At 46.4% G+C, this 16,226-nt stretch overlaps 1 protein-coding gene across 4 annotated transcripts in view; it reads right to left on the bottom strand.

Moving 5' to 3' along the window:
* PRC1 (protein regulator of cytokinesis 1) overlaps window positions 1–16,226 on the bottom strand; it is a 626,832-nt gene that overhangs the window by 153,588 nt on the left and 457,018 nt on the right. For 3 of the 4 annotated variants that reach the window (XM_069625201.1, XM_069625203.1, XM_069625202.1), the window contains exons 11-12: window positions 11,391–11,501; window positions 10,764–10,871 (exon numbers count right to left, since the gene is read on the bottom strand). In XM_069625201.1, coding sequence (XP_069481302.1) covers window positions 10,764–10,871; window positions 11,391–11,501 — 219 coding nt within the window. The remainder of the gene's footprint in view (window positions 1–10,763; window positions 10,872–11,390; window positions 11,502–16,226) is intronic. The other variant, XM_069625200.1, reaches the window with a different exon arrangement.

Below are 16,226 nucleotides of genomic sequence, written 5' to 3' on the forward strand. Positions count from 1 at the left end.
TCCTGTTTTACAGCAAAAAAACGAACTCAAATCATTAACGCCGTGCACACTGTGAGCGTTGGGTTATTCTCCGTTAATTTATCTTCTTTGATACATTGTAACTGTATCAGCACAGCTGATCGCTGAAATCGCGATCATACGAAAAAAAAAAAAATTTTTTTTTCCAAAATGGCCGCACGCAACTCACGCACGAGGGTCCTTTACTCTAACTTCCAGCGGCAGTTGATCCACACCTCTCGCGCTGCCCTCGTTTTCCCTTGTAAGGTGATATTCTACTTCCTTGATGAATTATTACTTTTCCATAATGCAGCTCACCCCTTCTTTGCCACCAATGTATCCTCCGGCACCGCAGCTCACTCTCAAACGACTCTCACGCCATATACTTTCACTTCCTCTCTTTCTCCTGTCCGGGGGCTCCCTCCACTGATCAGCATCCTCGTCGCCAATTGTAGTGAAATAGCTTTGTGATAAATGTACAAGTAACACCAGTACATTTAGCTTATTAATTAGTTTAATAGGAGGAGCCCCCGAAACGGGCTTTCTCATTCAAGCCACATCTTCGTGTATGATTCCATCAACATTCTGGAATCATACACGAAGACGTAACTATGGTAACACTTAACATTCTTACGAAGACCTAGAAGACTCTGGGATAGAAACATTTTCAAGAGACAATTTTTTCTTTTCAAGAGCATGTTGCATTTCTAGTTCCCCCAAGTTTGATGTCCTGATGTTTGGCTTCAGCTCAAGCCTGTATTCTTTTGAATTCCAATCTCATTTTTTTCAAGAGACACATCATGGACTCAGTGATGGATCTAGTGGGGGTCCCGGTGGACACAGGTTGAGGCAAAAGAGCAGGCTGAGGCATAGAGGGGTTCCGATCCTGGGACTCCTGTCCTTCTGACTCTTCTAAGACATTAGAGTGAGAATCTGAATTATCATCCTCAATATCAATTTCCACATTTTCTGGACTAGTAGGAGTTAGAGGCTTACTATCCAACCTTTGGTGATCTAACAACCTTGTAATCCATTCATTTTTCGTATCTTTAATAGGGAGATTCCTGACTTTACATATTTCTTTCAGTTGTTCTACTGTTACAATGAGCAGGGCTTCCTGCTTGAAGTTATCCATAGTAGGCAAGTTACAATTGCCATTTCTAACGGAGCTTAGCATTGTGAAGGTTTTTAGTTTAACGGAAGTAAAGCAAACACTATGTAACAACTCTACAATAGATCCCACGGCTGCCACCAGTGTTAGGCAAGATTGTATGTAGTACCCTTTGTGTGCACTACAATAACCTTGACCTCCAGTGTTAGGACAGTTTTTCTGTAGTCCAACTAAGGGCTTAGTAAAGACATTCAAATGAGGCCATACAAGACTCATCTCCTAGTATAAGGCTGTACCACCTGAGTACATTGTAGCATAGACCGAGCAGCCAGGCCCATTTTAAGAGGGGTCCATGTGGGCAGTAATGTTGCGACACAGTTTCTCAATACAGTTATCCAAATAAACACTTATACTCAAGGTTGCTTGATGTTAGGGAGAATTCTCTGTATTGGCTAATTTCCCAAACCTAGTGAGTCCCCCAGCAGCTTTGCTGGATTTTTGGGGTTTATTTTTTTATCCTGGTAAGAGTGAGACTCTTTCTCCCACTCTTAGGCATGATTTGAGAATGTCCTTTCACTTTGTAATGTGTTTTATGGGGTCTTTTACTCCATAGGGCTTCATGTGTTTTTGGGATGTGTGTTACACAGCACCCTCAGTGCAGTAACACAGGGGTCTCATAGTGACCCCCAAACAGACTCCATACCCTGGGACTGACTACCGTCTCCCAGGGCATGTAAAGTCACCATTGACTTTACTAGTCTTAAATTGTGAACAGAACCAGTACAAACCATCATATTGTGGAAGTACTGGTAGGGGTAATTAGATTGCCCCTGGGTCTGTTTTTCGAGGGGGCACTGTGCAGTCCCCCTGTTAGGGAGAATTCTCTGTAAGGCTAATTTCCCAAACCTAGTGAGTCCCCCAGCAGCTTTGCTGGATTTTTGGGGTTTATTTTTTTTTCTCGCCTGCTAAGAGTGAGATTCTTTTGCTCCCACTCTTAAACGTGATTTGAGGTGTTCCTTTCACTTTCCATGTGTTTTATGGGCTATGGGGTCTTTTACTCCATAGGGTCTCATGTGTTTTTTTATGTGGGTTACACAGCACCCTCCGTGCCGTAACCCAGGGGTGTCGTAGCGAACCTCCAACATAGACTCCATACCCTGGGACTGACTACTGTCTCCCAGGGCATGTAAAGTCACCATTGGCTTTGCTAGTCCCAAATTATGAACAGAAACCAGTACAAACCATCATATTGTGGACGTACTGGTAGGGGCAATTCAATTGCCCCAGGGTCTGTTCGAGGGGGCACGTCTCCGTCCCCCCTGATTGAGTTTTGGCTGGTGGCAGTGGATACTACTTTTTATATTCGACCACGAATATATCTCTATGGGATTTTCCCATTGTTCAAGGCTACCAACTTTAATTATTTCATTCTTATAGCCTCGAACAAACCGCTGGTTTATTTATTTAATATTAATTCACTGGTTGGTATATTCTGCCAGAACTTGATTCTAAAATGGCATTTGTGTTCTCTTCTGTGACTCCAACCCAAGTCGAGCCCTTTGTTCCACTTTTTGGCGGGGTTCTCCACATAAGCCTCCAAAAGTGGTGCCACTCTGTCTGGGTACCACAGGGGGTGGGGGAGGGGGTTTAGGCACCCTGGACTGAGTTACCTTGGTAACTCAAGTCGCACTCTTGTGTGATTGGCCCAAGTGGTGAGCCGGCCGGCTCACCGCTTAGCATGTTTGATTGACAGCTAGGCTGAGTGAATGGGAGTGTGCTGCATAAAAGCAGGGCTTTGGGGACTGGAACTTGAGAATTCGCCACAGGACCTAAGAATCCGAGGAGGGAGAAGCTGAGCCGACCTGCAACGACACCACCGGTGGAGCCCTGCTGAACCGTCTCACCACTTTTCCCGACGACAGGGGAGATCTCCAGTCCGGAGAGTCTTCTTCCTTTGACTGGTGGGGATAACCAGTTTTGCCTTCTTTTCACCATCCTGGAGCATCTCGTGGCCACCTTGCCCGTGCCAAGCACCACGGCAACTGGAATACCACGGTTTACCACTACCGCGAAGAGAAGGGTAGTACCTTTTAACCGGAGGACTCCGCGGCTGGTTTCTTCCCTGGCAGTGCAACGACCATCTTTCCTCCACGGCGAGACCTCTTCTTCCTCTGGACGAAACACCGACTTGCACCTGCTTCCAGGAACAATTGCCCCCGCTGGAGGTCCCTTCCCACTTAAGGTACTGTGTCCCGCCTGGCTTCCCTTGCAACAGATCGTTTGGGGTGACAGTAAAGCCTCGACTTTCTAACCTGGGACAACCTAGCTAACTTTTCCTGACTTGAATTTCATCCTTTTTGTGCGAACTATCTACAAGACTCTTTGGGCATACCCCACTGTGTGAACCTGGACCCCTTCTGCTTGCTCTCTCCAAGAGTGGGCCTGGCAATTGACTTCCTTGCTCTCCAGTAGAACTCTGCCTATCCTGCCTTACTGTGGTTCTCTGAGAAAGTATTGAAACTTGTGTGCTTCTTTAACTTTGCCTTTTTCCCTCCCTTTCTTTACAACTTATTAGAGTGTCATCTTATGTTAAGCGCTCACCTCTTTCTGAAAATAAGTGGTGTTTCTCACTAAGACTCGTCTAATAAGTGAATAGGGGTATATATATATATATATATATATATATATATATATATATATATATATATATATATATATATATATATATATATATATATATATATATGACAGTGACTGTGTGTTGAATTTACTTACCTCGTTTTTGCTAGTGTAAACTACAAGTGTGTTTTTAAATAAATTATATACTTTTACACCAAAGCTCTGGTCAGTGATTGTTTGTACTACTGTGTCTCTGTATCCATTGTGTATACTCTGCATACTGCCTAACTCTTCTTGAGGGAAGTCTGACTAATCAGCCACAGCTACCAAGTGAATCTGTGTGGTACAGACTGCTACCAAGTGGGTTTACTGTCAAACACCTGTAGTCTTAAATCTTTTGCAGTGGTCCCTAAGGGAACTGCACAGGTTTCTGCCTAACACCCCCCTCGTCGAGTTTCTGGCTGGTGGCAGTGGTTACCACACGAAATATTCCACCAGAATATTTTCTATGGGATTTTCCCCATTCATTTTAAACGCACCACTTTTTTGGAGCAATGTTAAAGATACCGCTGGGTTATTTATTTAATATTTATTCCCCGCTTGGGTCTTTTTGCCAGGACTCTGTTTTAAAATGGCGTTTGTGTTCGCCTCTGTAACTCCAACCCAAGCCAACCCCTTTGTTCCACTTTTGGCGGGCTTCTGCACAGACGCCTCCAAAAGTGGTGCCACTCTGTCTGGGTCTACAGGATGTGTGGAGGGGGGAATAGGCACCCTGGACCGAGTTGCCTCTGCAACTCAAGTCGCACTCTTGTGCGATTGACCCAGTGGTGAGCCGCCCGGCTCACCACTTAGCATGTTTGAGTGACAGCTAGGACTGATGAATGGGGGTTTTCTGCATAAACGCAGGGCTTTGGGGACTGGAACTTCAGAAGTCGCCACAGGACCTAAAGAATCCGAAGAGGGAGAAGCTGAGCCGACCTGCAACGACACCACCGGTGGAGCCCTGCTGAACCGCCTCACCACTTCCCGACGACAGAGAAGATCTTCATCCTGGAGAGTCTTCTTCCTTTGAACTGGTGGGTTTAACAAGTTCGCCCTCTTTTCGCCTTCCTGGATTGTCTCGTGGTCGTATCGCCCGTGCCAAGCACCCGGGCGGCCGGATAGCCACGCTTCACCACTACCGCAAATAAAAGGGTAGTACCTTTTAACCGAGAAACTCCGCGGCTGGTTTCTTCCCTGGCAGTGCAACGACCTCCAGCTTTCCTCCACATGGAGACCACCTCTTCCCCTGGACGAAGCACCGACTTGCACCCGCTGCCAGGAACAACTGCCCCCGCTGGAGCTCTCTCACCATTTCAGGTACTGTGTCCCGCCTGGTCTCCCTTGCAACAGACTGTTCAAGGTGTCCCGTAAATCCTGGACTCTATCCTGGGGTGACCTGGGACCTGTTAACTAACTTTTCTGAACTGATCCAACTCCTTTTGAACTATCTGCAAAGACTTTTAAATTGTACTTCAACTGTGTGATCTTGGGCACATTCCGCCTTGCTCTCTCCAAGAGTGGGCCTGGCCTATGAACTTTCTTGCTCTACAGTAGAGACTGCTTTTCCTGACTTGCTTTGGTTCTTTTAAAACGTGTTGGTATGGAGTGCTTTCCTAATTCTGCCTTTTCCCTCCCTTTTTTAAATTATTGGAGTGCCATCTTGGTTAAGCGCTCACCCCTGTATTGATAAGTGGTGTTCTTTTGCTAAGACTTGTCGAATAATTAATCAGGGAGGTGTATATATTTCTAGTGACTGTTTGAACTTGCTTGACATTAGTGCCAGTGTATTTTTACAAGTGTGTTTTTAAATAATTATATACCCAAGCTCTGGTCAGTGTTTGCTTGTGCTACTGTACCTTTGTACCTAATGTGTATACTCTATATACTGCCTAACTCTTCTTGAGAGAAGTCTGACTGCTCAGCCACAGCTACCAGGTAAATCTGGGTGGTACAGACTGCTACCAATTGGGTTTACTGCCAACAGCTGTAGTCTTAAACGTTTTGCAGTGGTCCCAGAGGGAACTGCACAGGTATCTGCCTAACACTTGATAAAACAATTATTAATTTATTTCAGTTATATAAGCCTTCAGAAAGGGAGCAAAACATGTAACACTTAAATACACTTTAAAACACACTCAGTTTCTCCACATCAGATGACACCCATTGGGGATGGCACACAGACACTTCTAACACCCTTGGGTGACATTGTTAGGACACTGGACATTGATTTATCACTGGTACATTTACAGCAATACTGAATTAGGTGTAAAAGACAGACTAGAGGAATAAAACAAAGGTTAACCAATAATTCATAAACAAGCAAGTACTGTTAAACACCATCCCCAGCACACAGTCAGAGGTAAAGAGGAGTCTCTCCGGGAGCCAGGACAGCCAAAGTTAATTGCACAATGATAAGGGGAGCCGACGATCTTTGCCGGAAGGTAAAAAGTCTTGCAATGTTTTTCAAAATGTTTGTAGAAAATAGAACACCTGAAGGGCCACACGCTGGGAGGCTTGTGAAGAGCAAAGATTTAGCAACTCTGCAGGGTAGCAAAGACAGGTCTCAACTGAGAGCAAGTTAGGCTACACGACAAGAGGCAAGTTCTTAGAGTTTACAGTACCTCTGGTTAGAAGAAATGGTTCCAGCTGGCTTCTGTCCCTGTATAGGTGTGCAGATCCTGTTCCTGGGCCTCAGTCGTGGGGACAAGAGGGAGGACGTCTGGGGACTCCTGCTCTGCAATGGGAAGGTCAGCGGCAGCAATGGGCAGAATTAAATTCAGCGGTTCTTCTGTGTTTCAGCTCCTCGGGCCTGACCACAAATAGCAACACTGCGGTTCTCGGATACCACTTCAGACTTTCCTCGCATCTGGGGTCCAGCACTCTGTTGAAGTGGCTCAGGCTTGGTCAGTCCTGCATCAGGGATGTCCGGAGGATCTTCCTAGCGCTCAGGTCCTAATTAAAAGCAACGCACACAGTCTGGTGTTCCTCTCCCTGGCTCTTCGGTTCCAGCAGCAGTGGAAATACAACCAGCCTCGAGAGGATGTCCAGACGGGCTCACTTTGGAGTCGACTGGTCCCACCAACTCAAAGTGAGAAGTCGTCCTTGCAGGGCTTCTCTAGTCGAGGCGAATATGGAGCTCGAGGACAGCAGCAGGGCTTCACCGGGCAAACCAACGGTCCAAGAGTTGCAGCAGGCATCTCTTCCAAGTTCTTTGGATTCCTTCGTCCAGTGGTCGACTCTCTCCAGCTTCCAGGTTCGCAGTATTTATCAGGAACTACAGCACAACATTTGCATTCTCGCCCCACATTTTACAAGAAGGGGTGGTCCGATTGTCCAATCAGGACAGCCGGCCACCCCAATGGGATTTGTCCCCATTCAAGCAAGGTGGAGGAAACAGGCTGTGAAGTTTTGGACTCCTCTCAGACAGACTGGACTCAAGGTAATTCAAAGTAAGCAGACCAGATTAGTAAAAATCTAGTGTTCTTCTGTCTCAGGAATATTATATTTATACCAACATTGATACAAGTATACACCTTGCAACCTCTGTAAGTTATTATTCTCTTCGGAATGGAAACAGTTGCACCAAAATACGTTTTAGAACAAAGCTCAAAGGGAAGTAAATCACGTGCTTTTCAGAGCGGTAGTCAGCTACTCATGGTTAAGAACTCGGGAAACACATTTGTAATGGCAATTGGCTATTCAAGGTGAGTAAAAGCCTATTGGTCATAAATCCAAATAATATTTCCCTTACAGGAGTAGTCAGTTATAGCAATGGTACTTTTCAGAAGAGTGGAACACACGTCTAAGGTGAGTAAAGAAAAGAAATCTATACTTTTCTAGAAATGCACTAAGCAGTTCAGGGTAAGCAGAACGCAACGTTACAATTAGAATGGCAGCAGCTTTTCAAGGGCAGTAAACCCTATTGGTAGACACTTATTCAGTTTCAGGAATCAAGAAATACCAACTCAATTACTTTCTAAAAGAGTGGAACACAATTCAAAGGTTAGTAAATAACTCATACTTTTCACAGGGCCAACAAGCAACTCCAAGGTAAGTAAGAACGTATCTTATTCTGTTTCAGGAATCAAAGTTACACTCACATTTACATGCAAGTAAAGTCAGAGTCCATACTTTAGAGTCCTTCCCTATTCTGAGGCATGAGTGATCTCCAAGGCAGACGATGGACCCTAGTGGTCTAGGAGCCAACAATAGTAGACAGGCAGGGCTTTATGTGGGGTAAGAAATCGATGGTGGGCCCTCATTTGGGGGCGTGGCTTGTGGGAGGGGCATGGCCTAACAAGTACGCAAATCGTAGGGTATACACACAAATATATATAAATGTTATATATTTGTGTGCGTACCCTACTATGGTTTGTGTACTATGCAAGCCATCTTTTATAAACGTAGAAATGTTACATATTTCTATGTTTATAAAAGATGGCTTGCATAGTACACAAACCATAGTAGGGTACGCACACAAATATATAACATTTATATATATTTGTGTGCATACCCTACGGTTTGACTAGTTTTCAGGCCATCTTTTTTAAACATTTCGGGTTTATAAAAGATGGCTTTGAAAGTACACAATTCAAGCCATCTTTTATAAAGCTTTGACTACAGACAAAATTGTCCATCGGCAAAGCTTTATAAAAGATGGCTTGAAATGTTTACTTTCAAAGCCATCTTTCATAAACGTCGAAAAAAAGTCGAGGAATCCCCCAGGTTCGCCGAGGGTTAAAGACGCCTCGGCGACCTGGGGAGGAAACAAAGGGACAGTAATTGCCTCTGGTGACCTCTCGCGCGAGGGGTCACCAGACGCAGTTACTATGACTGACGGAAGTGGCAGCCAGTCACAGCGTCACTGTGGCTGGCTGCCACTTCTGTCAGCATGCCTGACTTCATTGCAGGCGCATCTCCCGTTGCGGCCGCGACAGGATAATGCATCCTGCGACTCCCCCCAATGTTGCGGTAGGACGGGGGCCCCGGCAGGGCGCCGGCTCAGTCCCACTTTTTGGAGACTGCCGGGGCCCGGCCCCGGCCCACTTTAAGCACTGTAGACAGGTCAGGATAGGGCTCAGATGCAGGAAAGTCGGAGTTCAAGAATTTCTCCTTCCACAAGTACAGACTTCTGAGTTAGAAAGTGTTCAGGGATGTCGTAGAAGGCTCCCTAGATCCAATCCAACGTTAGGCCTGGGCGAACGGTTTAGGTGAACTCCCAAACGCAAATCACCCACTCAGCCACAATACTTGAAGTACTATGCAAGCCTAGACAGTACCTCAACAGTGAAGAAGAGCTTTCAACCGACACCTTCACGATGCAGCAGCACAGGACCCGATCTCTGGATTCTTTGTCGTGGTGATGAAAGAAAGGACGCTGGATGGGAACTTGCAGCAGCAGTTGACAGAAGAGACTTCGGTGCTTCTCATGGCTGCGCATTTGGTGCTCTTTTCAAGCTATCAGATGAAGAAAGTTAATCGCCAGTCGGATTCTTCTCACTAATTCGGTCCTGCACTCTGGTGAGGACGAGAGTCAAATCTAGTCTCTGGAGGTTCAGCAGAGCGATAATTGGTCTTCGGAAGTCAATGCACAGTACTCGGGCTCAAGGTCCCATAGTATTGGTGGTTTGCACCCACGAAGGTCACAGGACTTTGTGGGATGGCTTGTTTTGCAGGTCATCTCAAAACTGAAGGGTAACAGTCTCTGGGTTGGAGTCGTCTTCGGGACTCCTAGGTCGCATGGAAGACTAGGTCAGAACAAGCTCTGGTTACACAGCAGGTATCTCTGGCCGCTGGAACCAGCTACCACCATCTTACTATTCGGATTCAGCTCCACTGGTCGCCTTGTCTTCTGCTTCCAAAATCTGACAGTTATACGGAACCCACACAACTTCTGCAAACTCTGCAGTTTACAGAAAGGGGCATGAGGCTGTCTAATCAGGACAGCCAGCCACCTAGTGGGAACTGGTCTCGCTCAGGCACACCAGACGACTAAGGACTGCAGAGTTTCAGATCATCCCTCACTTCCTGCCTTCAGACACTCTGGAAACTTGGAAGGCTACACAAAGGGTACCTGCCGAAGACAGAAGTTCAAACATAAGACGGTAGAAGACCCAAGAAATGACAAGCCCACTACTACAAATGGAGAAAAAAGAAAGCCACCACCATTAGAGCAGAACGGTGACCCTTCTGTGCATTACCGCTACTGGTTTGACAGCCTGCATGTAATAGTAACACAAAAGTCAGTAAAGTAAATCCACTGCCACCAGCCATAAGAGTTAGCTGGTCACAGTAACAGAAGTGTTACTGGAGCAGTGAGAAGGGGATGCCATGCATCACCCCAGCAATCCACATAAGGTGGGGGGTGCTGGTCTCAACATGTGAAGGGGATGTGAATCACTCTACCCTTGGGAATACTAGCTCCCACAAGGTACATGAAGAGACATGGAGACAATAAAATGGGAAGCCTCTTGGCCAGCCGAGCAACACTGCACAGAGAGCTGTAATAAAGAAATATATATGGCCAAAAAGGATATATTCAAAAATAAACTATGGAGAGTCAGCAAAGTGACATGTGTAAAAAGGTTCCCACCCACTTAGGAACATGGAAAAATAATCCACAAGTCGGCAACAAGTGCTGTGGGTCTCACAGTGGGGAGAGCGATGCAACATCAACAGTACCCATCCACCATTCTTCTGCTCCATTGAGTGAAGCATGAATGTTCTGCCATAGCTACCCAAATAGTTTGGTCTGTACTTTTGCTGAAACCCACACCAGAGGGCTGCGGAAAGTTCCCATACACTTGGTTTGCCCCAAATCAAGAAATGTGAAGAAACCGAGTCCAATATCCCATGCCTACACCCTCCCTCTCCCAGCTGCGACAGGCCCATAGTAGCATTCAGCACAACACGAAGGTATTACAAATATACTATTTGTTCATTACGAATGCTTAATAGATCACCTTTTCTTGAAAGAAAAACATAGTACACTAACCGTGCCTCCAGAAGGTGGTGGGCGTGATGGGGAGTGGCAAAGTGTGCCCCCAAACACAGAACGTGTTGTACTGTTGGAACTTGTACTAGAGATGGAAGTACCATTCAGCTGAAGGGAAAAGCAGGGTGGGAGGATTAGTTTGAGCGTGCCAGCAAAGCACAGAAGGGATTATACAAAACAATGATTGAAGCACAGCAGGATGGCATTGTCATGACAAAGCAGCACATGCGATTAGGTGCCAGAGTTAATATTTCAAAGGTTGGATTAATGCTAATGTCCGTAAAACTGCAAAACACTACAGTCAGGAAAATTATCTAGTCAAAGCCGTCAGATCCACAGTTAATCACCAATTTTTTTCTTTATATACAGGGAACTTGCATTCCGTTTGTTTCAAACACAACAGGAGCCAATAGGGACCAGAGTCACCCAGGGTAATAAAATGTGATGAAAGGAACGAAGCAAGAAATTCAGTTCCAATACTAGTCCACTGCTTTCCAGAATACCAAAGTTTCAAACAAAAAAATGCACTCCTTTTTACAAAGTCATTTTCATAAAAGTGAATTCTAACAAGTGCTATGGGTTATAATTTGGCAGCTAACATTTTTTGGGCTCCGATTCATGTCATACCTTGCGGACTTTTCCAGGCGTTTGGGCCAGTAGGACTTTTCGCTTGGTGGGTGTTTTGGGCGTACTGCCAAAATGCATCTCCTCTTCTATTAGACGATTTTTCTTCTGCAGCTATTGAGGGCAAGAAAACGTTAGTACTGATTATTGCTCATGGTTTAATATCCACACAAGCAAACATACTCAAAGACAGGAATAGGGGAACAATGTAGCTTCGATGTCTGCCACCATTGTAGATTTCCTGTCAAGTCACCACTAACCAATATTTTTAAGTGCGCTCACCAGCATCAAATAACTTTATTCGGCCAGAAGGCCATCAAAGTACATCCTAATAGCAAATATTTACATAATTTCATATACATCATTTTCACAATTCGAGAGGCCTCAAACTACATAAACCCAGAATACTTTAGTTCCTGGTTGGCCTTATCCCCAAGGGGGTGAGGTTTGCTCTGGATACAGCATAGTTATTAGATATTGTTCCGTAGTGGCCAACAGGTCCTGGGTAAGGGTGTAAACTAACTGAAATCCCAGACTTCGATATCCGCCCAACACCCCCAGAGCCACCCAAGACTTCCCTGGCCACTCTTCGATCACTGAATTCCAATTTTACAGAATCAAAAGGGGGTGTCGCCCTCATGAGACATTCTATTGCCAGGCCATCCAGAACCGCTTACTCCAACACTTTAATCGTTCCCAGGACACGCAGAGTACGTGCTGGTGGCTCTAGCTTCCCTGCAGTGGCTGCCACCACCTGGAACGCCCTTCCAACGCACATCAGGCAAATTGACTCCCATGCTTCCTTCCACAAAGCAATCAAAACCTGCTTGTTCATGTAATCCTGCCTGCACCTGTAGCCACCTGTGTGAGGCCTAGTATCTATTCGTATGTGAATCATGTACCGTAACTATCAAGTATTCATGGGCGGCTTCACTGTAACCCTCTTAACAAGCCCTCTTATTCTCCAAGCTTTTTCAGCGCCTCAATGCCTGTGGGATTTAGTGTGCGTTACTAATACAAATGAAAAATATTGCAGCCAACTATGGTTTCCCCAGACATAAAGGCATTGCTTCTAACAGAACGGAGCCAATGCAGGCATTTAAGGGGGCATCCCTTGGTTCACATTTACCACCTTTGGTCATAGTTTTTAATCATGCTCCCTCTGAAGCAGGGTCTACATGCTCCAGTTTCCTTTGCCTTGGAGCTTTGGGTTCCCATGGGCTCAGGCCTCGGACTTCCAGTATGGGAGTCATGGCATGAAGCTAGTTAGTGAGGGGAAGCTGGAAAAGTGCAAGAAAGCAGTGATGTACTGTTGGCGGCCTCAGCCCGTTGGTTCCGTTGGCTGGGCCTGGGATGTTTGTGGCCGGTAGTCGTGTACTGTTGTGCGAGTTCATGTGTGTTTTTTGTTTTGTTGTTGCAATGTAGTGAAGTTTGTGCGGTTTGCTGTGCTGTAGGTTTGTGGTTGCGTTTAGTATGAGAGGTGTATGCAGAGGGGGAAATTGTTAGTGGACTTGATTAGTTGGCATTTCTCTCTTGAATGGAGGCGCTGGGTTTGCGTAATCTCCCCAGATGGGGTGTGGGGGCATTTCTGCGCCTCCGTCCTGATCTGGGCTTGTCCGGTATTTACGGTCCCTTTCACATCAGGCCTCCACTTCCAGCAACTTCCTTCATAACCTTACCCGTCTTCCTTTCCCACTCATATGGCCAGTGTACCTGCTAATGTCCACAACTCAGTGTGGTGATTGCTATTTGACAATTCTATAACATTGTGGTACCTGGTAGCAGCTAGGGGCGAGTGAGGAAGTTGGGGGGGATTGGCTGGGGTTGTTGATTTGGTCTTTACGAGTGTCGCTTGTATTCCATTTTACTTGGCGTCACCTGTCTCGGTGTTGTGGGAGTTTTAGGCGGTTCTTGGAGTTGTCAGTGTCCTCTTAATTTTAGTCATCCTTTTTTCTTTGTTGTTTCGGTTTTCAGTTTGAGGCTGGGGTGTTAAAGAGCCAGGTTTTTAGAAATTTCCTGAATTTTAGGTGATCTTTGGCGTTTTATTTCTTTTGGGATGTTGTTACAGGTTTTTGCAGCTAAGTGGTAGAAGGAGGTGCCTCCAAGTTTTTTCTTAAGGTATGTTTTTAGTTCCAGGCGGATTTTGTTGCTTGACCCGAGGAGTCGCGTTGGCTTGTAGATTTTCTTTCGTAGGAATTCTGCTCCTTGTCCACTGAAATGCACATTGTTTTGAAGGTGATGCAATGTTTTATTGGGAGCCAGTGTACTGTTTTTAGGGCAGGAGTGATGGGGTCTCTTCTGGATAGTTGAAGCATGAAGATTATGGAGTTCCAATGGGCTCGGGCCTCGGTCTTCCAGTATGGGAGTCATGGAATGAAGATTACAGATCTTGCTGAGCTCCCTAGTCGTGTTGTGCTGCAATGACTACTCATCCTGGGGTTCCATCCTGTTATAAATACCATTGGGGGAGGGGGCGGGAACAGGGGTGTTACCAAGTCTGAGTTGGAGCAAGCAGTATTCTGATCGGGTAACTGGTGTGGGTGTATCCTGCTGGGGAGGGGTTCCAGAAATAGATTGAGGGGCTTTGTAGCAACAGATGGAAGAGTGGGGAGTCAGCTCAGCAAGCCCCTGGTTGCAGAGTTGGGAAGTGGTTCAGAGGTTGGTGGAGTGCCTTGATTGCTTGATTGAATTGAAGGTGTTTTTGTGGTCCTTAATGGGGTTAAATGAAGGAAGGAGCTAGTCCCTGAACACATGGCCAACAGGGTCTCGCTCCACGTACTGCAGGTGGAGCTGGGGGAAGGCTTAGCCTCAGTAGGTTCTCGTACCTTTGTGTCCATCAAGTCCACTGGGGCAAGTCCGGTAACAGGTGGTATATGGTCACTGGTGGGGCCAGGAGCAAGCATTGGGACAGGGTCCTGGTACATGTTCACAAGAGGGGGCTTGGGTGTCTTACCCTCCCCCCAGATACTAAGGCGGGAGCCACCAACAAGGGGGCCTGGGGTAGCAGTGTCCTCCTCTAGTGTTAGGCAACCCTCCGTCACTGAGCTCGATCAATCAGATAATAGATGTTGAGTGGGCTCAGTTGAGGCCAAAGATGTAGCAATGAATCACACTGGCCATCTTTTAATTTTAAGAGTGTCATTGGACATGCGTAAATGCTGCCCCTTGGTGCTATCATTACTGGCAAGGTCTTTTTGGTTTAATGGTGAGGTCTGTTTTGGGGACTCCGCCGTCAACCCCCCAGTTGCTGGATCCCCATCTCCATGACAATCACTTAATGAGATATCCCCCTCCTAGGAACTCTTGGCCATACCACACAAATTGATGCGTTTCGGCTCAATTAGGTGGCCGCCCCTGCACAGGTTTGCCCCCCATTTTCCCCCTGGAGCAAAGTCAATGTCAGAGCTGCAACCCCTACCCTGGCTCGTTATGAGAGTTGCCAGTCTTCTCCAGACTGCTAGAATCGTGCACAGAGTCTTGTTTTCTGGGTGGGTTTGGGTAGGAGATTGAATGTCAAACTGTACACAGTAGAGAAGTAGGCGAGGACTCTGACTCCTCTATAGGGGATAATTCAATGTAAACATTTTCCAGAGCAGTCAGTCAATTACCCAGCCCCAATCCTAGACCTATGCACAGATATTCAGCCTTGCTGCCCGTCGCCACCACAATTCACTGTCGCAACCACTGTCCTGGAGCCCAATGCCAGATTGACTCCAGGGCTTATATGCGTGGTCCTGGGGGTCCACCCAGGTGCACCCAACACCAGGCGGTGCCAAACACTGCCACTTGCCCCACTGCAGGCTTTACCACTGCAGGGCTCTTCCCTCCATAAACAAAGCAGGACAAACAGATCCCAGGCGGCACCAAACGCCGATCCTTTGCCCAGCCGCTACACACCAGTCACAAAAGCATAAGGACTTGGGTTGAAGAGGAGGGTCGAGGAGGAGTAGGTAGGGGGGGCGAGGAGAGGGAGTGGAGAAGGGAAGCGGGTCGAGGAGGTGGAGAGAGAAAAGGGCAGAGATGGGTAAGAAGGGCCGAGGAGGGTGGGGGGGGACAGAAGGGCATAGGATGAAAGAAGCATTGAGGGGCAAAGCGCAATACTGGTACACAGTACAGGGATGTTCCCGAGAGACCAGCGTAATGGATGAGCATGTGCTTTTCACAGTTGGTCTTGCCAAACTCTGTAGCATTTGTTGAGCAGTAAGGCAGACTTCCACCAGGGGTTTAGCATATAGGTACAGTTAACCGTTCGCGATAACCAATTAATAAAATCCTATATGATATCTACAATATAGGTGGGTCCCAAAAGAGGACTACACAACACTTTATACTTCCAAACACACACACTAAGCAATCAAGGAAAGCAAGGACAGAAATGTTTTAATTGAAGTGGAGAGAGACAGCGAGTACAGAGATCTCAAACCATGTATAACGCAGAAAAAAACGCAATAAGCAGTACTTCCCTAACAAGGTATGCAGCACGTTCTAGTGCCCACAAAAATATGTTCAGTCTAAGTACCTGGGAAGGGTTTTAGGAAGGAACAACAATCCCAAAAACACAAGACTTGGAGAAAAAAAACAGGGAAGTTAATTGAATGTTAATAGGAAAAATAGGTTTGTGAAAAAAAAGGGTGGTCCATCCCCATTCCTACATAGCGATAGGTACCCAGGGAGATGTTAAGCAAAGTTTGCATGTGGTACCCTCTGAGACCACAACACACAACTAGGACTACAGGTGTAAGCAAAACCAACCTTTGGTATAAGTCTGTACCACACAGTTTTTGGAAGCGAGCTGAGCCGCCAGGCTCATCTCAAGAGGGAATGTGAGCTTGTAATGAG

Source organism: Ambystoma mexicanum, chromosome 11 (genome assembly GCF_040938575.1).
Source record: "Ambystoma mexicanum isolate Mex_15411 chromosome 11, UKY_AmexF1_1, whole genome shotgun sequence".
Classification (NCBI taxonomy): domain Eukaryota; kingdom Metazoa; phylum Chordata; class Amphibia; order Caudata; family Ambystomatidae; genus Ambystoma; species Ambystoma mexicanum.